This window comes from Cucurbita pepo, chromosome 8 (genome assembly GCF_057944985.1).
Source record: "Cucurbita pepo subsp. pepo isolate OVF chromosome 8, ASM5794498v1, whole genome shotgun sequence".
Classification (NCBI taxonomy): Eukaryota; Viridiplantae; Streptophyta; class Magnoliopsida; order Cucurbitales; family Cucurbitaceae; genus Cucurbita; species Cucurbita pepo.
This window is the reverse complement of record NC_141805.1, coordinates 988,597-1,014,253: the sequence shown is the minus strand read 5'-3', so window position 1 is coordinate 1,014,253 and position 25,657 is coordinate 988,597. Positions and strand designations below refer to the sequence as shown.

Sequence of the window (25,657 nt, the reverse complement as noted above, 5' to 3'; positions counted from 1 at the left end):
TGTCAATTTAAGCATAACTCAATAGGTTTGACTTAAAAGGTTTGAATACCCATTCTCAGAAATGAACGAAAAGAATAGATATGGATTCTAGGAGCGTTCGTGGGTTGAGATAGACCACTTGGAGTGTAACCTTCCAATACTTTCGAGTTACAGGTTGATATACCCTGTTAAAACTTATAATGCAACTTTTAGCTACTTGACTCAGTTGAAAGTTCTTTTGTCATTACTGATGCATGTGTGCATATCTATAAAACCGCTATCATGGTAAAGTAAATCTTTTTTTCTTTCGAGGAAGTCATCATCATCCCTCACGAGCAAGATAATGATAGCTTTCGACCTAGAGCCCTTTGACAAACCTGCTTTATTAGGACAATCATTTTTCATGTGTTGAAAAACTCTTCATCTGTATCGCTCACAAACTATAGTTAGCTTATATGATACTTATGATACTTCTAAATGAGATGATTTGAAATTGAAGTCATAACGCCTCGTTGATCTTCAAACTCACTCAAATGGCTATTACAAATATTTTTGTTCCTATCTTCGCAATATCATACGTCGTTTACGAGTGCTTGAATGAGCTTCCTTTCAATCCACCTTTTTAGTTCTTAAATGCATGTTTGTGTTTTTTTGTATACAAAATGATTGAAATGAAAAATGTTCATCTACGTACTAAATTGAAACAGTGCATCTAATAAAACACTACAAAAGAACACCAAATAACATGAGAATTTTTGTTCAAATGACTCGAAATATGGGGGTTAGATTCAGCCAAACCATCTCCATGGATACAAAACGTCGTAGTTTGATAGAAGATTTTACAGAGTTTTGCAGCCTTCTTTTCATTTCCTACCGCTCGGGTCGAGCTCATCACATCGAAGCAAACTTGGCCGAGACGCAAACTGATCGACTCGTGATGTCGGGGCGTTTTGCTGTCACGTCGAGACATTATGATCGAGTGAAATAACCCAACCACTCGCTCGAGCGCCAACTAAATTCACCCCATTATGGAGAATAGCCATCCCTGAAAAAATGAATTTTAAAAGAGAACTCATAAAGTTTCTCACTGACTCTCCAACCTAAACAACGGTGAAAGAATTCAATTTGGCAAGCAAGTATATTAAATATAAACCCACTTGCAGAATGGTAGAATCAAAGGGATCAATGCAGTGGTCCAGATTTAGCAAACAGACAAGTATTCCCTCAAAAGCGAAGGAATATCAGTAGCTAGCCATCAATACATTGAAACGTTGTTTTGTCAGCAACAACAAGTTGATGATAGCTGATCCCTATGCATCGGTCGGACCCTTACAACATTTACAAGTAGATATTGTCCTTTTTCGGCTTTCCCTTACGAGCTTCCTCTCAAGGTTTTCAGAACACGTCTACTAGGAAGAGGTTTCTATACCCTTATAAAAAATGTTTCGTTCTCATACTCAACCGATGTGAGATCTCACAATCCACCCCCTTCAGGGTCCAGCGTCCTCGCTGGCACTCGTTCCCTTCTCACATCAATGTGAGACCCCCCAATTCACCCCCTTTAGAGCCCAACATCCTTGCTAGCACACCACTTCGTGTCCACACCCCTTTGGAGCTTAGCCTCCTTGCTAACACATTGCCCGGTGTCTGACTCTGATACCATTTGTAACAGTCCAAGCCCACCGCTAGCAGATATTGTCCTCTTTGGGTTTTCCCCTCAAAGTTTTTAAAACGAATCTACTAAGGAGAGGTTTCCACACCCATATAAAGAATGTTTCGTTCTCCTCCCCAATCGATGTGGGATCTCACATGCAGCCTCACGGAAGAGTGGTCGGGCCAACACTAGGGCAACAAAAAATTAAATGAAATGCAGAAGGTACAAAAAGGAGGCCAGATATTGATAGAAAAAGTGCGTGACAACTATAAAAAGGTAGTGAAGTATGAAACCAGATCGATTCATTAAAGCAGGGCAAGAATTCTCATCATCTGAAGAAGACCTCTAGTTTCTTTCCAACCAAATACTTCACAGAAGAGCAAAAATACCACTTTTCAAGAGAGGATGGACAAATTATGTCTATCGTGTCGCAACGTCGAACCTCAATAGAAAAGGAACATCAACCTTTATAATAAATGATTCAAATCTCCCCACGCCTTCTTATAAAGAACACACCATTGCAAGTGAAGTAAAAGAGCTGAGGCCCCCTGAGTGAAATCAAAGGTATCATTCAAAGGGCAACAAGCCATTAAAAGACCTAGCTTTTTCTAAAGTTGGACTTCCTATAGCTTACAGGAGGAATGAAACAAGAAAAGTAAAACCCTTTAAGACTGATTCTGCTACCATCATTATAGAGAAACCAAGTGTACAGAGGAAACGCTAAGCAAACGATTTATGCAGGTTCGTCGTAGTTATTAGACCCCTCATTGAAATCTAAACCAATGGGGTTAACCTCATATCTACTAATTGTGAATCTGTGATCCAATTCCACAGTGATTGTGGTTTCAGAGGGGGTAAAACACCACCATAACCACTTAGAGGACCTTGACCCCCCCACCCCACCCCCCAAGAGATCTTGACACTGACTTCCAACTAACTAAATGGGACCAACCCCTTTTACCACAACCTTCCATCAAAAAAAAAAAAAAAAGAAACTCTGTTAACCCTCTCGAGTTTTCTATTTAATATCAGTCAGAATTTCGAAACAGAATAGAAAGTACAGAAGAATTGTGTGCATGGACTTGATTAAAGTATTTTACCCTTCCCAAGAAAAAAGGGTCCTTTCCTGAGATACTCTTGTAGGGTGAGATTCGAATCTCTGACCTTTTGGTCGATGACAACGGTTTGTTTGGAACTTTTTCAACCCAAAGTTCTACAATTATGATCTAAGAGGCATTTCAAGATATATGAAGGCAAAAGAAGGTCATTCCACATCAACCCAATAACATGATAAGTGGCTTTTTAGCTAATAGCAATTTTTTTTTTTTTTTTTTTTTTTTTTTTAAGAAACACCTTTTGTTTGAGAATGAACAAATATAAAAGAGACCATTAAGCATTTGATTCGAGAAACCTACTGCAGAGTGCAGACCAACTAGAGAACATATGATGGCTATACGACGTGAATATTAATCCACCACCCTCCTATCAAGTAGTACAGCCACAAGCAAAATATGTTTAATATCAGTCTTTTGCCGTATATAGGGTACCTACCCAGGTTCAGTTTTTTTTTTTTCGGACTCAATGGGTTGAAGTTAATTCATATACAAGAAAGTACAATGAGCAGATTTAATTCGTAAGTACGGTGGACTGCTTTTAAACAGACCGCAAGTAGTGATCAGAGTATGTTACCTCTATCCCATGGACAGCGTCTAGACAAGATCCAAACACAGCAAGTTCTTGGAGAAAGTTTCAATGGGGTCAAAACTTGTGGCACCCATTGCACATGCAACGTTATCCACTTAACCTATCAAAAGCATTAGCTACAATCAAATGGAAATTATATGAATTCTAGTTAAAGTAAGAATTTATAATCCCTATACAACAACCTACTATTCTGCCTATGAGATCTCACATCGGTTGGAGAGGAGAACAAACCATTCTTTATAAGAGTGTAGAAACCTCTCCCTAGCAGACGTGCTTTAAAAACTTTGGGGGGAAGCTCGAAAGGAAAAGCCCAATGATAACAATATCTGCTAGCGGTGAGCTTGGGCTTAGGCTGCGAAAGCTAATAGAAAAACTTTAACATTGTGTTATCTAAATCATAAGAGCTAGATGCGAAATTGACGGACCAAATCTCCCTTCAAAAGCCAATAGAAACAGCCATGTCAAGTCCTTTTTATGTCATTCATCATTCTGACATGATAAACAGAAAAGGGGGAAATGGAATAGCACAAGAAATGGTTTCAGATTGTCCCAACTGTCTTGGAGTGTCCAGTCCTCAAATCAAGCCTAGGTTAGTAGTTACAGAGAAATCAGTAAAAATTCTTCAACGTTGGACTTCTTTTCAAATAAATACATAGGAAGATAACACCTGCTCGCCATTTCACATTGGCAACAGATAAAGTATCAAGGTCACATGAATCACAGATGAATATCCATTATAGAAGCCTTTGTGTTTTTCGTCCTCGAAGAAACTCCATGGCTACAGTATTGAAAATCCTGCCGAATTCTGAAACCTTACATTGTACCATGGGGTCGATGTAGGGGGCAGATGGTAAGTTTCATCCCCTCAAATAATGACCTTGGAGTTTCAACTACTCTGTTCGAGGTGACTGAGCCGTACTACACACCTAAGTGTGCTTGCAAATGAAATATGATGGCACCTTAAGTTTTAGCATATTCACTGCCAAGCATCAAGATTTAGTAAAAAGCCATGATCTTTTTTAATAACTGCGAATATGTTCCTTTGGCGTCTAAGAACTCATCAGACTGCTGTTAACATCAAATGGAAAGTGAATTGCCCGTCCTCCTCTCTCAACAACAAGGGACATTTTTTATCTTGACAGTGCTTGAAACAATTCATATCGGAAAACATCAAGATATCAGTACCAATATGGCCAATCCCCGATGTCCAAGCTTTTCATAAAATGTTCTTGTTCACATATTTTCTTCAATCTCCACAATTTCCTCAGCATTCACATAAAGATCGAGTAAAGATTTAAATATGGGCGTTAATAAGACTGCAAGTATAAGAGTCAGGAGTACAACCATTCACCTTCATTGAGAGAAACATCTCCCTTGCTTCATCATGCCTACCTGACTTGCACAATGACTTAATAAAAGCACCATAAGTATAATTGTCGGGCTGTATACCCAACCTTAACATTGAATCAAAAAGCTTCTCAGCTTTATGAACTTTATTCATTCGAAAGTAGCTTTGGATAAGAGCATTGAAGGAAAAAGTATCGGGTTGTATACCGTGAAGTTGCATTTTTCTCAAGAGTTGAGTAGATCTAGCAACATTTCCAATCGCACAAAAGGAGTGTATCAATATATTATACGTGATAGCATTTGGAGTGACATCCCACTCGACCATTTCATTGAAACAACCAAAAGCATCTTCGTACTTGTGTGCTTGACAGAGGCCATCAATTACTGAATTAAAAGTGAAGATATCGGGTCTAAAACGACATTCTAATAGCATTTCAAGAAATTCCTGAGCTTTGTCCATACCTCCATTTCTGCAATACCCACTAATAAGTGTATTAAAAGTTACAATATTTGGAGAAATGCCTTTAGACTGCAGATCCCTAAAGATTTCTGCTGCTCTGTCCATTAATTTGCCTTTGCAAAGGCAATCAATGACCATATTATATGAATAGTTGTTCGAAACAAGACCATCCTTTATTATTCGATCCATATATTTGTTTCCAATCTCCGTTTTCCCCGCCTTGTACAGAGCTTCAATAAGCGCAAGATATGTACTGAACCCTGGCTTGACACCTCTCTGCGTACAATTATCGAATATATCACAAGCTTCTTTCAGGTCTAGCTTATTTAATACACATGCCATAGTGACATTAAAGGTTGAATTATCCGGAACATAACCTTTCTTCCCCATTTTACTCAAAAACATAACAGCCTCACTGGCCATAGAATTATTTGAAAGGCAGTAAAGAATATTGTCACAGACCAATTGAGACACGCTTGGCTTCTTCTCAACAAATTCCAATAAATATTCAAAAGCTTTATCCGGAGCACAACAACGAAATACTCCATGAACCAGGGATCTCATAGTTGCTGCATTTGGAACCACATTCCTCTCCTTCATTGTCTGTAAAACTCCAAAGGCTTCATCGGCCCTCATGGCATTGAAAAATCCATCAATCAAGATCGTATACGTGAACACATTCGGAAAATATCCCAAGCCCTCCATTTGTTTCATCAAACGAAGTGCCTCATCCACCACCCCAAGCCTACAAACACCATGGATGAGAATGTTGTAAGTGAACCTATCAGGAACGCAGTTATGAGACGACATTTGCTGAAATTTTAAATAAGCCAAGTCCAGAGAATTGGACTTGATCAATGCATCAATTACAGCATTGTACAGTCTGGTGGTGGGATTGAGTCCCAGAAACGAAATTTGCCCAAATACTTCCACACAGTATTTTGCCAAACCCAATCTACCCCAACTTCCAAGTAATATACAAAGCAATTCCTGTGTCACTTTAAGACCAGACTCTTTAATTTGCTGAAGCAGATCAACTGACAATAACACCGGACGATCAGGACCTTCTCGATAAAGGTTGCGGCCAAGAACCCCTCGAATCGATTGTTTCTCTGCAAGTGAAGGGTCGATATTCGAAACCCAGATATAAAATCTTATAGCATTTAATGGGTTTTCTTGATTTTGCAAAATACTAACAACAAATTGAGGATCCAAAACGAGCCTCTTCGCCTTAAACTCGTGGTTTAGCAATAGAAACCAGTCCTTGCTCAATAGAATCCTAGAAATATACGAATGATCAATTGGTTTAAGATTCAAACTATGTTCACGAGTGGGGTGCCGAATCAAGCTGGTATTCTCTAATTGACTAGTTAGTGGGTAAGGATTACCTCTTGAAGGCGCTTCAGTGTTGTTCAAGGGGTTGTGTTTTGAAGTTCTGTGGACTGTGTTCGAAGGGTTTTGTCTCCGATACTCGTTAATCGTGGAGTAAGCTTGTTGAGGACGATTTCTTAGAACAGGCGTCGCCCTGAGACCCGAAGAATGAAGCCCTTTCATGGCCTTCTGGAGACTGAGCCGAGGCGCGCTCGTCACTTCGTTTTTATATATATATCGAACGGAACGAACTCTAAAACGGGATGGCTGGTTTTTACTCCAGAAGCAACATTTACCTAATCCGTACTCCGTAGCTGATAAAATGTCAAGTTGAACTGAAAAAAAAAAAAAAAAAAAAAAAAATGCAATTACACTTTAAAACTAAAAATTATTTGTAAATTTTAAAAATAATAAAAATACTTTTTAATAATTTGTTTCAAAAATAATATTTCAAAATAGTTTCAAAAATATCTTTTATATCTTTCAAAATTATTTTTAAAATATTTATAAGTTTTAAAAGTTTTGTTAATATCATTAATTTTTTTAAAAAATTCAAAAATACTATCGTATTTCAAAAATATTATTAAATTTATGTGTGTTAATGTTATTTTAAAATTCTAATTGTATAGATACTTTTAAATTTTTTAAAAAATAGATCGAGGTATTAATAAAAATTTGTAAAGTTGAATATTATTTTTGAAATAAAATAATAATAAATTTTCATTCAAAACTTTTAAAAATTTAATGAATTTTTTAGATAGAAATATAAAATTTAAGAATATTTTTATTAATTTAGCAAAAAAAATCAAATTAAATTTTTCTGTAAGATACCGTTTTGTCTCTCTCTAAACCCTCCAATGTTCTCTCTCCGCAATCAACGACAAAATAATAATAATAATAATAATAAAAGGGTTGAAAACATATGAATAAAACAACGTTGGCTAAAGACAATTTGAAGTGACTCAAACAAATCTCAGTAGCAGTGAATCTGTATTAGAATAACGAAGTATTTGTATACTCTGTTTCTGACCTGTAAAATACAATACATACTCAAAGTATCTACAGAAGCAGCGGCGGCGGCGGCGGCGGCGGCTCATCCCAGTGGGGCTCCCACGCTTCCTTACAGCTTGCTGATGTTAACAGGCCCCATCTCCTTCGCCTTCGCTCTCAGCAGATTCTTTTGAATCTTCCCTGTTGCTGTTTTTGGCAGCTCCCCAAACACCACAGATTTCGGGACCCAGTAAGCTGGCATCCTCGCCTTGCAAAACTTCATGATGTCCTCACCCATTTCCCGCTCCTTATCCTTATCTATCTTCACCTTCAATGCCACAAAAGCGCAAGGGGATTCTCCCCACCGTTCGTCTGCTCTAGCTACAACAGACGCCTCCAGCACCGCCGGGTGCTGGTACAGCGTGTTCTCTATCTCCACACTGCTGATGTTCTCGCCTCCAGAAATGATGATGTCCTTTGATCTGTCTTTCACTTCTATGTAACCATCTGGATGTTTCACGCCGAGATCGCCTGAGTGGAACCACCCATTTGCAAAGGCCTCTTCGTTTGCTTTCGGGTTCTTTAAGTAGCCTTTCATAACAGCGTTCCCACGCATTACGATCTCTCCGACAGTTTTTCCATCACAAGGAACTGGCTGCATTGTTTGAGTGTTGACAACGTCTAACCCCTCCAATGCTATGTATCGTACGCCTTGACGAGCGTTCATTCGCGCTTGGGCTTCGGGAGGCAATTGGTCCCACTCTGGTTTCCATGCGCATACTGTGGAGGGACCATAGGTTTCGGATAGGCCATAGGTGTGAGTGACGCGGAAGCCCTTCTGCGACATTGCGTATAATACAGAAGGAGGTGGAGCAGCGCCTGCGGTCATTGCATGGACGACATGGGGAAGGGGGAGGATAGTGTCTTCTTTAGGGGCATTGACAATAGTGTTAAGAACCACAGGTGCTGCACAAAAGTGTGTTACTTTATATTTGGCTATGGCTGAATAAACTGCCTTGGCTGTGACCTGTAACAACAACCAAAAGGAAAAAGCTGCTAGCTATCAAGAAGAATCATAACATGACAGCATTTAGAAAGCCACAAAAATATGAACAATAGTGTTTTTGAGCATTTGAAAAGTTGTTCGATGATGAACCGTAAAAATTACGAGCAGCCTCAAAGAGGAGTTTCGAAAGAATGAATGAAAAAAACCTTCTTAATGTTTCCATTTTAGTTCAATCTATTGTCATTAGGATTTAGCATACTAGGAACTATTCGATAAACGTAAAATGGTTCGAAAAGATTTCTTGTTAATACCTGTCGGAGGCATATACTCGTCCCACAGAAAGCAGCTAGTGCCCATGTGTAACACCAACCATTGCAATGGAACATTGGCAGGGTCCAAAGATAAATAGCTCCATCATTCATCCCCCACGCTAAGCCTACACTCAAAGACATGACATATGCCCCTCGGTGGCTCAAAACCACCCCTTTAGGACTTGAAGTTGTGCCAGACGTATAGCCAAGAGCAATGCTCTGCCACTCATCTTCTGGTGGTTTCCAAGCATACTCAGGATTGCCCGTTTCCAAGAATTTCTCGTATTCAATGGCCCCTTTCGATAAAGCATATTTCAGTGCCTCGGGATCACAGCTTTCATCACCAATTACAATTAGAAGTGGTGGCTTGTACTGCCCACGGCCTTTTTCAGCTAGGATATTCAAAGCTTCTTCTGCTAAGGGAAAAAACTCTTGATCCACCATAACAACTGCAGATGATGAGTGACCGAGAAGAAATGAAATTGTTTGTGCATTTAAACGAATATTGACACAATTTAGAACAGCTCCAGCCATGGGAACTCCAAAATGAGCTTCATAGATAGCCGGTATGTTTGGAGCAATTATTGCCACCTAAAAAAACAATCAATTTTCTTTCAGATAACATCAACAAATTCCCAAGACAACATATCGAAGAGATGTTAAAATAATGAATTTCCAAGATAACGTATTAGACAGATTAAAGAACCCCCGGAATTCCGATCAGGAACTATTAAAGTAACGTAATCGACTTTGCTCTTAAAGCAGCGAGGCATAATTGGAATCCTATAGAACACGCGTGAAACGCAATCGACTCTTCGTAGTATCGTAATCCTATAGAATATAATGAGATGAATTTCTGAAATAATCAACAAGAACACTGCCATTTCGAAGAACAATAGCCTGAAAAAAGCTTCAGTGATCATATATTATGAACCAACAAAAACTAGAAGATCCCAACCCCAAGCTTTATTGAGTGCGATTAACGCTTACAGCTTCTGGTTTTCCAAATCATAAAGTAAGCAAGCCTGGCAAGGCTAAAACTCGACCAATAAACACTTCATCACTATATGCCATAAACGTATCACTCTTTAGAATCTATTCCGATAATTCTCCTGATCGAGTTGAGTTTTAAGACCAAAAAGGAAACCACACAAAAACCGATTAATCCAGCAATTACTTTCCACTCACCGAGTCCAACGATTCAACAACCACCACTACCGCTAAATCCAGACAGACGAATTACACTCACAGACAGTTAACAAGATTTTAAAATGAAAAAAAAAAAAAAAAAAAAAAAAAAAAAAAAAAAAAAAAAACAGAGAGCGAGTGAAAGTAATGAGAAGAACCGTATCTCCGGCGCCGATGGAGCGGTTCGAAAGAGCAGAAGCCAAACGGCGACAGCGTTGGTAAGTCTGAAGCCAGTTGTAGCGGCGAGATCCATGGACAACCGATAATCTGGAAGGATGAACCAAGGCGGCTCTCTCCAGAAACCACAGCGGCGTTAAGGCGGTATAGTTGGCGTCGTTCTTCGGCAGATCGTCGATATCTCTGGCTCTAGCCATAACTCAGAAACAGAGTTCTCTCTCTCTCTCTCTGTATCTGTTTCTCTCCCTATAGATAAATGGCAGACGGAACCATGGGGATAGAAAAGCGGTGGATGAGAGGTATTTATAGCTCCAAAAGCCTATAGAGAGAGAAAGTCATCGGACGGCTGGAGAAGATACGTGAATTTTGACTCTGTGATTGATCGGATTTTTCCTTTTCTGTCCATTTCGCCGGTCTGTCTATTGCCTACGCGCCCAATTCAGTGAATCATCATAAGTTTATAATAAAAAATACAGTCTTAGAGCCCAAAACATATACATTATAACTTATGTTCAAGGTGGACAATATCATACCATTGTGGGGAGTATGTTTATCTAACATGGTATCAGAGTCATGTCCTAAACTTAGGAGGGAGGTGATGGATGATGAAAGTCAAAGGAAAATCCAAAACAAAGCTACACGAGTTTATGCTCAAAGTGGACAATATCATACCACACCCGTCTATGTTAATTTAACACTTTTTTCAATTAAAACAGTATTTAATATATTTATATAACTAATTTACAGATGGGATATTTCTATAAACCATTTGTGAAATATGTATATATTAAAATTATTAAATTGTTGTTAATATTGCAATTAATTAAATTTTAATTGAAAATATTTTAAAAAAATCAAAATAACTTTTTGAGTGTATTTTTCTTTTTGTAGCTATTTTTCCTTGGATAAAAATTGACGTGTTTATTGTTATTTGGGAAATGACAAAATGTTATGGAAAAGGAAAACAAATTTTAAATGATAATTTCCATATAAATTAATTTTCTTGAATTTTGAAAATATAAATCGATTTAATATATATTGTAATGGGTTAACTATGGTTAATGAGTTTGATTTGGTACGGGTCGAAATATTACTTCAACTCAATTTAATTTTAAATCCAAATAATTAATTTGATTCAATCCGACTATAAAAATATTTTAGTTGGGTGCAGTCGAATTATTGGAATTTTTATGGTTAATATACTAAAATTACATTTTAAATATTTAATAAGATGTTTTTATCATAATTTAATCAAATCCATGATTTGAATTCATAAATTATTTATTTATTTAAACTAAAAAAATTAATTTTATTTCAATTAATTTTTCTTATTCCTAAAATTTTTGAAATTGGCTTCTCCACCTTGAACGGTCACAATTTCTCATACCTTTTTTATATAAACATAATATTATTTTAAATATAATATTTCGGCCACCTAAAAATGGCTCCAACAAAAAAAACAGCTCTGATATTTTTTTTTTCGAATCTAGTTAGATTGAATTTATTAAGAATAAAAAAAATTAATTCGATTATTTGGTTTAAATTTTTAACAAAGATAATCAAATTAACTGGTTTTTTAATTATTAGGAATATTTGAAATTAAGTTAATTTAATTTTAAAATAGGATTAGAATATTGATATTAAATTTTATAAAAGTTTCAAAATTAATAATAATAGTTTGAGTGTAATCACTTAATATTATTAAAGTAATATTGGACCATTCTTAAAAATAAAAATAAAAAATTAGAAAAGTTAAAATGACAAATAAGTGAATAACATATTAAATAATCAATATTTCAACTTAACCGAAAAACCCTTTTCTTGAGGGCACGTATAGTTTGAACCTTATCATATAATTACGAATAATGGTTGATAATTTTTTTTTAATAATGTTCAATAATTATAAGAGTGTTCGATAACTCGACCAATTCGAACTACTAAATCTAAATCATAAAATTGGGTTGAGTGATAATTTTTTCAAATTTAGATTGAATTAACTTTTTAGAAAATAGAAAAATTGGGTCGATTTACCAGTTACAGTTTTTTATCCGCCCAGAACATCCAGACCAACTCAAAAACAGTCTCCAATCTAAACAATCTCCACGTCTTTTTAAGATTATCATGAAAATTAAAAATATTATGAAGAACTATTAATATAATAATAATAATAATAATAATATCTTATATTATAGATAAGTATAACAAAAAAAAAAGAAAAAAGAATCGAACCGGATTATGAACTCTATTCAAGTTGCTTAAATTACTAATTAGAAATTTTGGGTTCGGTTCCAAAAGTTTATTGAATCCAACTTAATACATGTACAGATAAAAAAATGATTTATTTAATAGGGAGAAAAAAAAAATTTGATATTTGAGAAGAAATTATTTTTAAAATAAAAAAAATGCACCAAATAAATAATTAATGAGAGAATGAGATACCAAACCCACCTACATTCACACGACACCTCCAAAGCCCAAAACCAAACACGTGCTTTTATTTTTACACGTGCGAGCCATCCATGTTCCGTATGCCATGGACCCACAGAATAGTCCCTCACCAAATTACCATATTTTAAAAATATATTTTAAAAGTTCAAGAATATTTTTGAAACATTTTATTATTTAGTAATTAAAATTAAAGTAATTAAAATTAAAGTAATTAAATCAAAATAAATATTTTCCATTAGTAAAGAAAAAGAAAAAAGAAAACTTGGCGCCGTAATAGTTCGGCCTGCACTGCCACAAAATTATAATTCTAAAAAAGAGGAGAGAGAAAGAGGGAGGAAGAGAGAGAGAGAGGGAGGGAGGGAGGGAGAGAGAGAGTTGGGAAGCTTCACACTGCTTCTTCCGTCGTCTACAGCTGTTTCTAGGGTTTTGTATCGATCCCTCTCCCCGTCCAAGTATTTTCTTCTCTCCTCCTCGTCTGAACCGAATTTCCCCTTTCCCTATTCAATTCCCTCCAATTTGATACTCCGACTCAAGCTTTTACAATGGGCGGGCTGGATAGGTCACAGACCAGCTCCAATTCCATGCAGGTCAGCTTTCATATACTTAACTCATTAACTTTACTTCGGCCTATGGCTATTCAACTTCAATTTTCTCGTTTTGGAGCTTGAGCTTGATCTTTCAGTATTTTAGTTTGGATGTTAGTTTATTGCTTCTGCTATTCTGCGTCGTGGAAGAATTTCATTTAATATGAACTAGAAATTTTTACTACGATTTAATTTGGGGTTTTTCTTTTCAGTGCTATAGCTTTTTGTGTGCGGTTTGGATTGTTTTTGTGTGGGGAGATATGTTGGCACTTTCCAAAGTTTGTATTTTGCTTAATCAGAGTTTTGAGTAGCGTAATTAATCTTCGTTGGTTGAATTGTGTATGCTATTTGTGGTAGTGAAGATGGGAGAGTGTTATAGTTGATGAATGCTTAGTTACCTTTTGTTTTCTTTTTCTTGGAGCATTTTTCCGTTGGAGGCATCAAGGGATATTCGTTTACGCCACAAACATTGGTTCCTGAAATTTCTCTTTAGAGATACTCCTTTGGCAATAATGCGACAAATGTAGATGGCAATTGGGTTATTGTGATGCCAACATTTTCAATTTTAACCTTGTTAATATGTCGAGACAAATGACACTCTACCTTTACTCTTCTCTTGCATTGCCCTTTTTTGCTCAACTCAGCTCTTCTTTCTTGGCTTAAGTTTTGTTGTTCTTCTTTAGATTTGCATTGTTTAGCTTTAGTGGCCTGATACAACTTCACCGATCATTGCCTTGTTGTTCCTTTTTTTTTTTTTTTTTTTTTTTAATAAAATACTGGGTGTCATATTTGATGACCCAGTATCAGGAGTCCATTCCCCCATGATATGAGTGTCATATTCCACATAAATTTTTAATTTTTCTTTTCATTATGAGGTGAAGAATGAGAGCCTAGGGTTTTAACTTGGGAAAGGAGCAAGTTGAGCCGTAATGGATATTTTGTTGTTTGGTTTGAAGATGATTGGGAAAATCAATGATCATTGAGTTCACACAAGTCTTCATCATTGAAATCACTTGGATCTTTATGAAAATGTGTTGGTTGGATTCTTATGGAAGAGAGAAAAGGAAACGAGAAAGAAAAAAAAGGATGGAGAGAGATGTTGGATTGATTGAATAATAATAATAATAATAATAATAATAATAAGAAGAAGAAGAAGAAGAAGAAGATTATTTTATATTTTTTTTCCTGCATGTTTTTTCTTCTTGTTTTCTTTTGTTTGTTTTAATCCTTACAAACTAGTTTATGCATAGTATGGAGTATAATTTGAGTTCAAGAAGATTCATTGTCCATAGTATACAGCATTTGGCTTCTTGGTGGGGTTCAGCCCATAGACTTCTTTTGTATTTATAGCCTCTCCTTGAATACTAGAAATTGGTTCTTTCTACCTCACCCTTAGGTTGTATGCTTTTATGGCCTTTATACAATCCTCTCTGCTTCTTATAAAAAAACGTATGGATGTATATTTCAATTTGAAATGCGATATGGCCTTTTGGCGCATATATTCTAATGGTGTACATGCATTGTTGTTTTTTTTGTTCCTTTCAGTATTGTTGAGGTCTTATTGTCTAAGATGTCTGACTGTCGGGCACCTGATAAACAATTAAATAATAATTAATTAAAAAATTTGAAAACATTTTTTCAGCGTGTTAAGGTTTACCGGTTGAATGATGATGGCAAGTGGGATGACCAAGGAACAGGCCATGTCACTGTGGACTATATGGAGGTTTGTCTGACTTCTTGATCTGATTGATGTTTCTAAAACAATGAAGGGATTATACAGCTGCACTACATTTTCTCATAAAATTTGTAGTCATCAAAGAATCTTTCATTTGGCTTATTTAGTTTGTAACTTATATGTTATTATGATAGAGATCAGAGGAGTTGGGGTTGTTTGTCATTGATGAAGAAGACAACGAGACTTTACTTCTACATCGTATCAGCTCAGATGATATCTATCGGAAGCAAGAAGGTACTTCTCAATTTTTCCTTGAGTCAAGCTTGTTAGGCACAATATAAACCAATATTTAAATAATTTTGGTCATGGTTTGGAGGTTGTGGGCTATTGTCCCTTCCCCTGTTAGGAATATTATGTTTCTTCTTCATAAAGAAAAGAAAAATAAGAAGCAGACTAACATCAAGAATCCAAGGGGCTATAGAGTTGAATGTAGAATACAAATTTTGAATAAATGTTTGAACTGCAGATACTATTATTTCATGGAGAGATCCAGAATATTCAACAGAGCTAGCACTTAGTTTTCAAGAGGCCACAGGATGCTCTTTCATTTGGTGATAACTAGCCTTCCCATTTTACTTTCTTTATATATATTTTTTTTTGCTTGAAGTTTGATTCTAATATGCTCCTTATTCAGGGATAATATCAGTAGCGTTCAAAGGAATCTCCAGTTTAGTACTCTTAGCAGTAAGTGTGTATAACCTTCATATGTAGCCTTTAGTTCTTGAAACTACTCATTAGTTCATCTGCACATTGTAAAATCCCTACCATTTTACTTGATGGATATGTTAAGATCTTTTAAGTCACATTTATGTCATTCTCTTTGTATTAGAATTTTATATCTTCAAGGCCCTGAGATTTTTAAAGCTCCAGTAAGATTCAAACAGTTAGAATCACCACAGTCTACATAATAGTCTCTAAGTTTTCTGAACTTGGATGTTATTTTTTGGGTTCTTCTACTTCTGTCTCTATGATGTCTGTTATGATGCTCTCTACCCTTCTCTACCTTCCAACCCTCACCTGTCAACCCCACTCATAATGGCTCCAAAACCTTGCTCACATAACTCACCGTTGCAGCATCTTGGAATTACTTCAAAAGAACAATCTCCATCGATCACAAGACATTCTCCATTGTTTTTGATGGACTATAGTGGAGTCAGGTTAAGATAAATGAGACTAGTTGATTTTCTTCCTTTAAAGTTCAGTCATATGGAACTCCCTTCTCTAGCTCTTATCCTCCCTCAAAACTTTGTTCGGCGAACCTTTCTTCTACAAGTTTCTCGAAGAACAAAGAGTTGAAGACTGTCATTTGGTTAAAAAACAATTGAGGAAGAAGAATGGCTTCTGTGTCGAATTCTCTAACTGAGCTACCAAAAACGCTATTAACGATATCTGTCTGCATGTACCATTGGTTAAAACTTGAATATTTTTTTATTCCTAGTTTTCTTCTTTTGTATTTTTGCAAATGTGCTTAATGTTGTATAGTTTGTTGGGAAATAATGTACAAAATATATTTCTTCTTCTATATGAGCATGAGGAATGATGATCTGACTTCTTTGTTGGTATTTGCAGATGAGACATTTCATAGTGTGACTAGTGAGCTAAGGGAGCTTCCTAATGTCGAGCTATCTACACTTCCGCTAATACTTAAGGTGTTGGCATATGTTTCGATTGCCTTTCTTTCTTTCCCATATCTCTTCTTTATTGCAGTGCATGCATTGTGGTTGAGGGTTATATATGTTTTGAACTAGAAACGAAACCTTTCCTTGGGGATTCTAAATATTGTAAATAAAAACAACCATTTAGATGTATTGTCATATTACAGTTCAATAACTAATGTTTACAATCCTTTAGTTTAACATATCAATACTTGTTTTGTAGACTGTGGTTGAGAGTGGAATTGCAGATCAAATGAGGTTGACAGAACTCTTATTGAATGATGTAAGAGCTTGAACTTTGTGGATTTGGTACTTTTGGCTGTTAGTTCATGTCATTTTGAAGAGCAGCATGTTGGCGGTAAGAAAGCTGCCTGGTCTAGGTGTGGTGTTTGGTAGATTCTGAAAGATCTTTTTGATAAGTTTCTCTATAATTTCTTAATAGGATTGAGTGGAAGTCTGTAGTTTTGGTTTACTTATCTCTGGAATTGTACTCCAAAATGTTTGGTTTTTACTCCCTTCTTTAATTGCTTCTGATTGGAAAGCCTATTTTTTTTTTTTAAATAAAATTCTTAGTGAAGTGTATTGTAAATCAAAATCACATAGCTGCATCTGTTGTTGGGATTAAGTCTTTGTGATTTTTCATAACCTATGTTAATGAGTTGCATGTTTGGATGCCTAATTATTTTGATAGGCTTGCGACTGATAACCAGTAACAGTTCTTGAAATTCCCTTTGACCATACTCACTATAAAATTTTTCCCGTGAGGCCACCCTTATTTAGCAGAAGGAATTAATATGAGATTTGTGAAAATAGAATTTCTTATCCTCCTTAGCCCTACACCGTTCTTTCTTTTTGTTGGGTCGATGAATTTTTTTTTTGGGTTTCAAGTTACTAGATTAGTTTCTGATTAGTATTGTGAAATTTGTCTATCTAAAAACTTATTGTCATAATGCAGCGAGATTTTTTCAGAAAGCTGATGAACCTTTTCCGAATCTGTGAAGATTTGGAAAATTCCGATGGTCTTCACATGATATTTAAAATAATTAGAGGAATTGGTCAGTACTTTTTCCTTCTCTTTGTTACCATGGACTCATGTGGTGCTGGTACTGATAAAATTTATTTTGTTTTCTTCCTACTTTTTAGTTTTACTCAACAGTCCGCAAATCTTCGAGAAAATATTCCACGACGATCTTATTATGGATATTATCGGTTCTCTTGAGTGTAAGTTCTGTGTTTAAAACAATCTTGAATGAATTTGCATAGTTCAAGTTGGTCTGTTGTGGTCTATAATGTATTTGGATATGTCATGGTTGTCATTTAATTAACCACCCTTGTTCAGTAGTTTTGTATGCTTCCTGATCTTCAGATCATTCTGCCCCTTTTTGTTGTAAATGATTTATTATGATATTTTCTGGTGGTATCTTAATATCTTCATGTTTATAATTTTTCATATGTCCTTTGATTTTGTTTACATAGGATTGGCTGAGTTTCTAATGAAACTTAGTTTCTTGAGGTTTTTCTATGCAAAACCTTTTGTTTTATTTTACTTTTTTCTTTCCAATGTCAAATATTTTATTGGTGTTTTTGGGCGACTAAGCTTGTGGTGGATTTTGCTTCACTTGCTCAGTCTTGTTTGGAATGGGGCACTGTTTTTCAAGTTATATATCTATCTTCGAAATGATTTTTTTTGGTCTGTCATCAAATACTCGGAGAATAAGAACTTTTGGCTGTGCTCTGATTTTTTAGAACATTCCTATTAATTTGTTTTGTATGTGTTCTTTCTACTTTTTATATTCATTGTTGCTCTATTTTATCACGTTCAGTTTTAGGTAGACCTTGTGGTACCAGGCAATTTCTCTTAAGCTTTTCTTAGTTATCCTATCATGAGGATCCCACTCATTATAATGTGGTTTCGATTTATTCATGTACCCTTCCTTTACTTGGGTGTTACATGTCCATCAGCTTCTGGTTGGTTCGTCCTTAAACCACATCTTACTGAGAGAGGCACCACTCCGATACCATTTGTAATGACCCATGCTTAGGATTCAGATCAAGATTTGGAATTCAGATTTGGCACCTAATGGCCCCGTCATTCCCTTGCCTCCCTTGTGACATAGTTGCATTACCTACATTCCTTGCTTCTTAAGAGTGAAAACTATCCCCACAGACCAACATGAGTCCTTCCAGCATGCTTTGTTCTCACTTACATGTATCCTAGGAAAATTCTTTGGAGGTCACCCAACATAGAATTGTTTCAAGTAAAGCACGCTTAACCATGAAGTTCGATTAAGTCACTGAAAGGGAAGATGCACCTGGTTGGTATAGGTAGTGACTTAAATTCTTTTAAGCCTTTCTTAACTATCCCATCCTCAGGATCCCTCTCATTCAAATGTGGTCTCAGTTCATTCATTTACCCCTCCTTTACTCGGGTGTCACATGCCCACCGGCTTCTGCATTGGTTCGTCCCCGGACTACATCTTACTAAGAGAGGTATTGCTCTACCATTTGTAACGACCCATGTCCAGGATTCATATCAAGATTTGGAATCCGGATTTGGTACCTGATGGCCTCAACATTCTTTTGCATCCCCTGTGGTATGGTCACGTTACCTATGTTCCTTGCTTTTTAAGAGTGAAGACTATTTCCACATACGAATACAAGTCCTTCTAGTATGCTTTTTGCTTACTCACATGCATCCCAGAAAAATTCTTGGGAGGTCACCAAACATAGAATTGCTTCAAGTAAAGCATGCTCAACCATAGAGTTCGTATGATTGAGCCACCGAAAAGGAAGGTGCACTTTGTTGATATAGGTAGTGATGTTCAATTCTTTTAAGTCTTCCTTAGCTATCCTATTCTCAGGATCCCTCACATTTGGATGTGGTCTTGGTTCATTCATGTTTCCCTCCTTTACTCTCGGATGTTACATTTTCTCTTCATTTGCCACTGAAAAGTGAGTTTTCATTCACAAATAGAATTTTTGCAGTTCCCTTCTTTAACTTATAACCGGAGACTTCTATCCCAATATCTTTCACTCACTTAAAAGAAGCTTATACCTCCCTTTAAACCCAACTCTTTCTTCCTCTAAGATTCACTAAGATTGCCGTCATCTTGACACTAGATTTCTACAGGAGTATCCTAATTTTTTCTTAAAATGAAACCTTCCTTTCACTTTCCCAGCCCGCCAAAGAGGTAAGGAGATTTTGAAGCAAAAAATATTGTAACCTCATATTCTCAAACTTAGAAACAAGGACCCAATTAGAGAAGAGGATACGAAGGAAAAATTAGTAGTAATTCCAGGGGTTAAAGACCATAATAGCATCAAACTCGTCCAACAACTCTTTCTGAAATTGGAGTATCAAGTAGTTTTCATTATTTTCTCGCATCTTAATGTGGAGATCACTGAAGACATTAGAGACCATTTCGTATTTTAGCCATCGTTATTGTGGTAGTTGATATGGATTTAGTTATTGGTCTACTGCTATTCATATACACCTTGGAACATTTGGTTCTCTACTTTGGGACTCCTTGCCTGAAAAATATTGCTGTTATTGCTATGAATAGCTATTTGCAGACTGTCCTGTGCTGTTTTTGTTATCTTGCTCTTGGTAGATCTGCGACTCTGTTGTTATGTCTAACAGTGGAGTCCATGCAATTTTTGAATGAGAAATAAATGATCGTTACATTTGTTCAGCCCGTTGGTCTCATTCTAACTGATAAAATTTAGTCAAGATAATGTTAAGACATTCCTTCAGTACAATTTTGTAAGCCAACATTGGTGGACTTTTCATGTTATCTAACAATGAAATAACTGTTTCTCCAAAAAAAAAAAAAAAAAGATATATAGTTTATTTGTCATTTACTAATATTTGATCAATTTTTTATAATGTATGATGCAGACGATCCCGAGGTTCCACATACTCAACAATTTCGTAATTTCTTGAAAGAGCATGTTGTATTTAAGGAGGTAAATATTACCTACGTGTTATTTTCGTTTAGTGAGGAACATCTGGAGGGGTGCATGACACAATTTGGAACTCAGTTCTCAAACTTACCTTCATCTATTTGCAATCAAATCTTGTAGGCTATTCGCATTAAGAGCCCCGCAGTTCTGTCAAAAATACACCAGACATATAGAGTTGGTTATTTAAAGGTAAAGTCATTGACGTCTGAACTTTATCTTTGCCTGCCTCTTTTGTCATTGAATGCTTACCCATCTATTTCAGGATGTTGTTTTGGCACGAATGTTGGATGACTCCATGGTTGCTAATCTGAATTCCATAATTCATGCCAACAATGTGCTTGTAAGATTTAGAATGTTGACCAAGCTTAATTGACCTTTATACTGTCGTTCTCTGAAGGTGGTCTTCTGTTGCAGGTTGTTACTTCTTTGAAGGACGACAGTACCTTTATTCAGGAATTGTTTGCTAGGTTGAGATCACCCTCCACACCTGACGACTCAAAAAAGGACTTGGTGAGTATTGGTTACATTAAGTATATATGCACTTTTTTGTAGCTGTATGATTATATATCCCATTCTGCGTTGATGTTTCGATGGATTCTCTGGCTTGGATTTGTAATATGTTATTCATTCTTGATACTGCATACTGTGAAATCTTCTCCACAATGGATTCCCTCTCCTTCCTCATAGTTCCCTAATTCATGAACTTGGTTTTTATCTCCTTCGAAGAAGAGTTTTGATATTTCATTACTGCATCAGGTTTATTTTCTGCACGAGTTTTGTAGCGTAAGCAAAAGCCTCCAAATGGCAATGCAGCTTCGGTTGTTCAGGTAAATAATTGAATTTTAATGTGAAAGTATATGTTACCTATTGGTTTCATTGAACTTACTTAAGTAGAGATGTATAGATGGACTAAACATGTTTTGGCCCAAATGAGGCCTGCCACAGGCATACTCCATCCATTTGACACCGTTCCAATCATGATTGATTTTTAAACTCCTATATTAGAAGTTTATTGACTATTTTATCTTTAACTCCAATTTCTACAGGGACCTTATGAATGAAGGTATCTTTGACATCATTACGGATGTCTTGCAGAGTCCAGACAAAAAGCTTGTCTTAACAGGGTGAGTACTGGAATGACATAATTTAACCTTCCTATTGTCTGCATTTAGTTCTTAGTCCACCATTATTTTTCTTGTTCCCCCATTAAAAATATTGGTTTATGAATGCAGGACAGATATCCTCATTCTTTTCTTGAATCAGGATCCAAATCTTTTGCGTACTCATGTTGCTCAACAGGAAGGATTTCCACTGTTTGGACTTCTGGTATGCACAATCAATTTTTTTCTTCTCACTTTAGTGTGTGTAGACAAAATTTAAGAGAACTCAAAATATGAGAGCAATCTCGATTGGAAATTTAGTTGCTGACATTAGTTGTCAAAGTAGTGGGAAACATTAGTTGTCAAAGATATTCTTTATCAAGAGTTCCACTCGTTTAACTCTGGATAAAAAAACAGGGTATCAAGAGTTTTATTTTTCTTATGGAAAGAATTTTCCTTTAACTTGGTGAAGATTCTGAATCAAGTTTGTGTCTTTGCTGCTCTTGAAGTTCTTTAATCATCTGTTTATCAAGGATTGGAGTTTTCTGCTTCATTGGAAATCTTGATTTAGTCAATATAATCTTTTAGTTTAAGTGTATACAGGTTGTGTGATTAAGCATGAATGGTGATATTGCTTTCCTATAGATCAAATAATTTTTTCCATGAAGCACGAACACTCTATTTTAGGCCGAGTATCCATATCGGACATTTGTTAGACACGGATATGTCCTGACACGCTCTGGACACATTACGACATGCCAAATTACATATTCATTATTTATTAATTCTCTTTTAGTTTTAGACACACATTAGACATGCCACAGATATGCTTTGGGTGACATGCACTGCCAGTTTCAATTAATTAAGCTTGTCGCTGCTATTACAACTTGTTTAATTGCAGATTAAAGGTATGGTAACAGATTTTGGGGACAACATGCACTGCCAGTTTCTTGAAATTCTTCGCAATCTATTGGATACCTATGCATTACCTGGAATCCAGGTGCCTTTTTAACTTTTTCTCCCAGTAAAATCTATGCAATTGTATTTCAACACTAGTATAGTTGACTTATGTTTAGAAAGTCCCGTCATTGTTCTTATCAGTTTTCAATACTGCAAGGAAGTATCAGGGCATCTCGATACAAATGTTTGTTGCTGCTTTATGATATCTTGCCTTTTAAACTTCTTCAGTTTTTTTTTTCTTTTAATCATAACAGATATATTATGCCTGCATTTTGAGTCGCAACACATTTGAGTTTATTTACGCAGGTGTAACATTTTGATTGCTGATTTCTATTTTCTTATATTTCTGCTGAAATCTTGGAAAAACTTGTCAGTAAAACTTTCATGTAAGAAGCGATTATTATTTTCTTGTTTCCTCTCTCTTTTTCTTTTTTCTTTTGCAATTGCTTCAATCGTATTCTCTCTCATTCGTCATGAAATATGCTACTGTTCTTATTTGCAGAGAGATACAATTGTTGAGATTTTCTATGAGAAGCATTTGGGCCAATTAATAGACATCATAACAGCATCATGTCCTACAGAAGGTTTGCAATCAGGCAAGAACATTGAAGACGCCGATGGAAGACTGGGAGATACGAATGGCGTGAAGCCTGAGATTCTGTCGAATATATGCGAATTACTTTGCTTTTGTGTGCTTCAACACCCTTATAGAATAAAGTAATTTTTGTGCCCTATTCATGTGCAAGTACCGGAATTGAATTTCCTCTACCATCTATTGATATGTATTTTTAAGACAATATGGCTTATCTTCTTATTCTTGTATTGCAGGTCTAATTTTCTCCAAAATAATAAGATAGAAAAAGTGGTGTTGTTAACACAACGGAAGGAAAAATACTTGGTTGTTGCTGCAGTTCGATTTATTCGTACTGTTCTTTCGCGCCATGTAAGTGTAGATGTGTAATTATGAAACCAATAGAATTGCTAATGCCCTGTGTTCAGTAACTATTTTGGTTTTTTGTTTTTTATTTTTGAAAATAAAGCTTATAAACACTTCGCTTGTTGTTTTTTCTAGTAATTCTTGTAGTTGTTTCTTAAACTTCTAGTATAGTTCTTTTGGTATTGTCCTCTTTTTCCCCCACCTCTCTTCCAGTGGGCAGTTCATTACTATTTACCATGGACAATCTATCTAAATCTTTTACTCTTGGTTAATTTACAGGATGAACATCTGATAAATTATTTTGTCAAGAATAACACTCTCAAACCTATCATAGATGTATTTGTTGCTAATGGAAGTCGGTATAATCTGCTAAATTCTGCTGTTTTAGAACTTCTCGAGTATATAAAGAAGGTACATGCCCGCCCTCCTTCATCTCTCTTTTTCTGGAATTCAGTTGTCTTTTTAAGGGCCAAATATTTAAGCCAGTATATCATGCAGGAAAATTTGAAGTTATTGGTTATACATATAATTGATTCCTTCTGGAATCAGTTGTCCCGATTTGAAAATTTGTCTTCCATTCAAGCTTTAAAAGTTAAATATGATCAGGTAAATTACTATCCTGCTTGAGTGGCACCATCTTCAATTTATTTCAAATTCTTTTTTTCCCCGCCTGATATCTTTGCTTGCAGTGCCTTGAAAATTGTGAAATGAAAGGCACTTTGAACACATCAGATCCTCGAAAAAGAAATGACGAGCGTGCTCCTGAGAAAGAAGAGGACGACTATTTTAATGGGGACAGGTTCACAATTTTCTTGATCTCACAGACATTTATAACATGTCTATCAGGATCGTTGTTATTAATGTATCTCGTTTCAGTGATGAAGAGGATACTGCATCTGCATCTGTTGCTCGAAAACAGAACGAACAATCTCAACCTGGTTTATCCAATGGTGTTACCACAAATTGCCCACCAGTAAGGTATTGTCATTCTATCTCATTTTGAAGAAAGAACACAAAAAAGACTTTTATGTGATACTACCTCAAGCACTTTTGGAAGAGGCCCAAAGAAATAGCTTTTTAAGCACTTTAAGTTCTATTCTCTACACTTACAGCAATTCTATCTTTTCAGTCTTAGGTCAGGTGGTCTAGTTGATTACGAGGACGATGAAGACGATGAAGACTACAGACCACCCCAGAGAAAACAACCCGACACTTCAGACAAAGACATTGAAATAATGGAAGTCCTCTGGCATAAGCGGAAGTTGGCTCCTCAAGAGGAACCTGAGATAGTTAAGAAGCAACGGCTGGTTAGGAAGCACAAGCCAAAAGATGGTGTACTTGCTTCCTTGTGTACCACACTGAGTCAGGCCGTCTTACCTGGTAAGAAGACAACAAACGCTACCGAGACTAGTTCGTGCACGCCTTATGAGAACAAAAGCTCAGTCAAAGAAAGTCATGAGACAAATCCTGCTATTCCTAGCGGCTCTTCTGATGGCAGTAGCAGCAATTCTGATGAGGAAAATCGCAGGGAAAACAAATCTACAGCTTCTAAAGGTTACTCCAACAGTAGTGTCTTGCATGTTACTTCAGAAAACCAACAATTGGGCGGGGACGACTATCCATTGATACCAACAAAATCATCGCCCGAAATGACTGTGAACGGATCGATAAGTTAGTATTAGCATCATTCCTCTATCTGGTGCCTGCCAAATTATTATGATCTTCGACTCATGGATGCACTTGGTGGTGGGACTACTTGGTTCTGAGATTACACGAAAATCGGTCAACACGCTCCCTGAATGAAAGTGAATCAATGGAATGGGAATATAATTGGTTTCAAAGCTTTCGGGTTCAGTCGAAGATGAGGACGTCTTACTGTATAGTGCGACTGAGCGGTACTCGCTCAATTTTACCTCTAGCATGTTTACTCTGTAAAACATTTGGCCATATTAATTTTGCTGGCTAGCATTGTCACCCTCGCTTCTCCATCTCTATTTACTCTCCTTGTCACTCTCCCTACTCCACTCCCTCCCTTGGGGCATAAAATAGCTTCTTATAATTTAGTATGATTCAGATTTTGAACTCTTT

At 36.2% G+C, this 25,657-nt stretch overlaps 3 protein-coding genes across 10 annotated transcripts; 1 reads left to right on the top strand and 2 right to left on the bottom strand.

Annotated features, from left to right (window-relative positions):
- Positions 1-645: 645 nt before the first annotated feature.
- Positions 646-6,790, bottom strand: PPR40 (pentatricopeptide (PPR) domain protein 40). Of its 7 annotated transcripts, none has more exons than XM_087126253.1 (4): positions 3,520-6,790; positions 3,323-3,437; positions 1,137-2,181; positions 646-1,024 (listed from the first exon to the last, which is right to left on the bottom strand). In XM_087126253.1, the coding sequence occupies exon 1, from the start codon at positions 6,696-6,698 to the stop codon at positions 4,632-4,634; it is 2,067 nt and encodes a 688-aa protein (XP_086982379.1). In that variant the 5' UTR covers positions 6,699-6,790; the 3' UTR covers positions 646-1,024; positions 1,137-2,181; positions 3,323-3,437; positions 3,520-4,631. The 7 variants fall into 7 exon arrangements, with proteins under 7 accessions (XP_086982379.1, XP_086982380.1, XP_086982381.1 ...); XM_087126254.1 differs by having other exon boundaries at positions 3,524-6,790; XM_087126255.1 differs by having other exon boundaries at positions 3,569-6,790.
- Positions 6,791-7,473: 683 nt separating this feature from the next.
- Positions 7,474-10,548, bottom strand: LOC111799968 (acetate--CoA ligase CCL3). Its single transcript, XM_023683516.2, has 3 exons — positions 10,169-10,548; positions 8,823-9,413; positions 7,474-8,532 (listed from the first exon to the last, which is right to left on the bottom strand). Exons 1-3 carry the CDS (start codon positions 10,382-10,384, stop codon positions 7,636-7,638), a joined length of 1,704 nt encoding a protein of 567 aa, XP_023539284.1. The 5' UTR covers positions 10,385-10,548; the 3' UTR covers positions 7,474-7,635.
- Positions 10,549-12,961: 2,413 nt separating this feature from the next.
- Positions 12,962-25,651, top strand: LOC111799966 (uncharacterized). 2 transcript variants are annotated; one of them, XM_023683510.2, is made up of 24 exons: positions 12,962-13,222; positions 14,862-14,942; positions 15,089-15,188; positions 15,421-15,505; positions 15,589-15,638; positions 16,524-16,603; positions 16,833-16,892; positions 17,565-17,664; positions 17,753-17,830; positions 20,508-20,575; positions 20,693-20,761; positions 20,835-20,912; positions 20,987-21,082; positions 21,329-21,399; positions 21,619-21,696; positions 21,805-21,898; positions 22,574-22,672; positions 23,135-23,349; positions 23,461-23,575; positions 23,849-23,980; positions 24,068-24,175; positions 24,259-24,368; positions 24,446-24,547; positions 24,699-25,651. In XM_023683510.2, the coding sequence occupies exons 1-24, from the start codon at positions 13,178-13,180 to the stop codon at positions 25,243-25,245; spliced, it is 2,661 nt and encodes an 886-aa protein (XP_023539278.1). In that variant the 5' UTR covers positions 12,962-13,177; the 3' UTR covers positions 25,246-25,651. The 2 variants fall into 2 exon arrangements, with proteins under 2 accessions (XP_023539278.1, XP_023539279.1); XM_023683511.2 differs by lacking the exons at positions 12,962-13,222; positions 14,862-14,942; positions 15,089-15,188; ... (1 more) ...; positions 15,589-15,638; positions 16,524-16,603 and having other exon boundaries at positions 16,831-16,967.
- Positions 25,652-25,657: the final 6 nt, after the last annotated feature.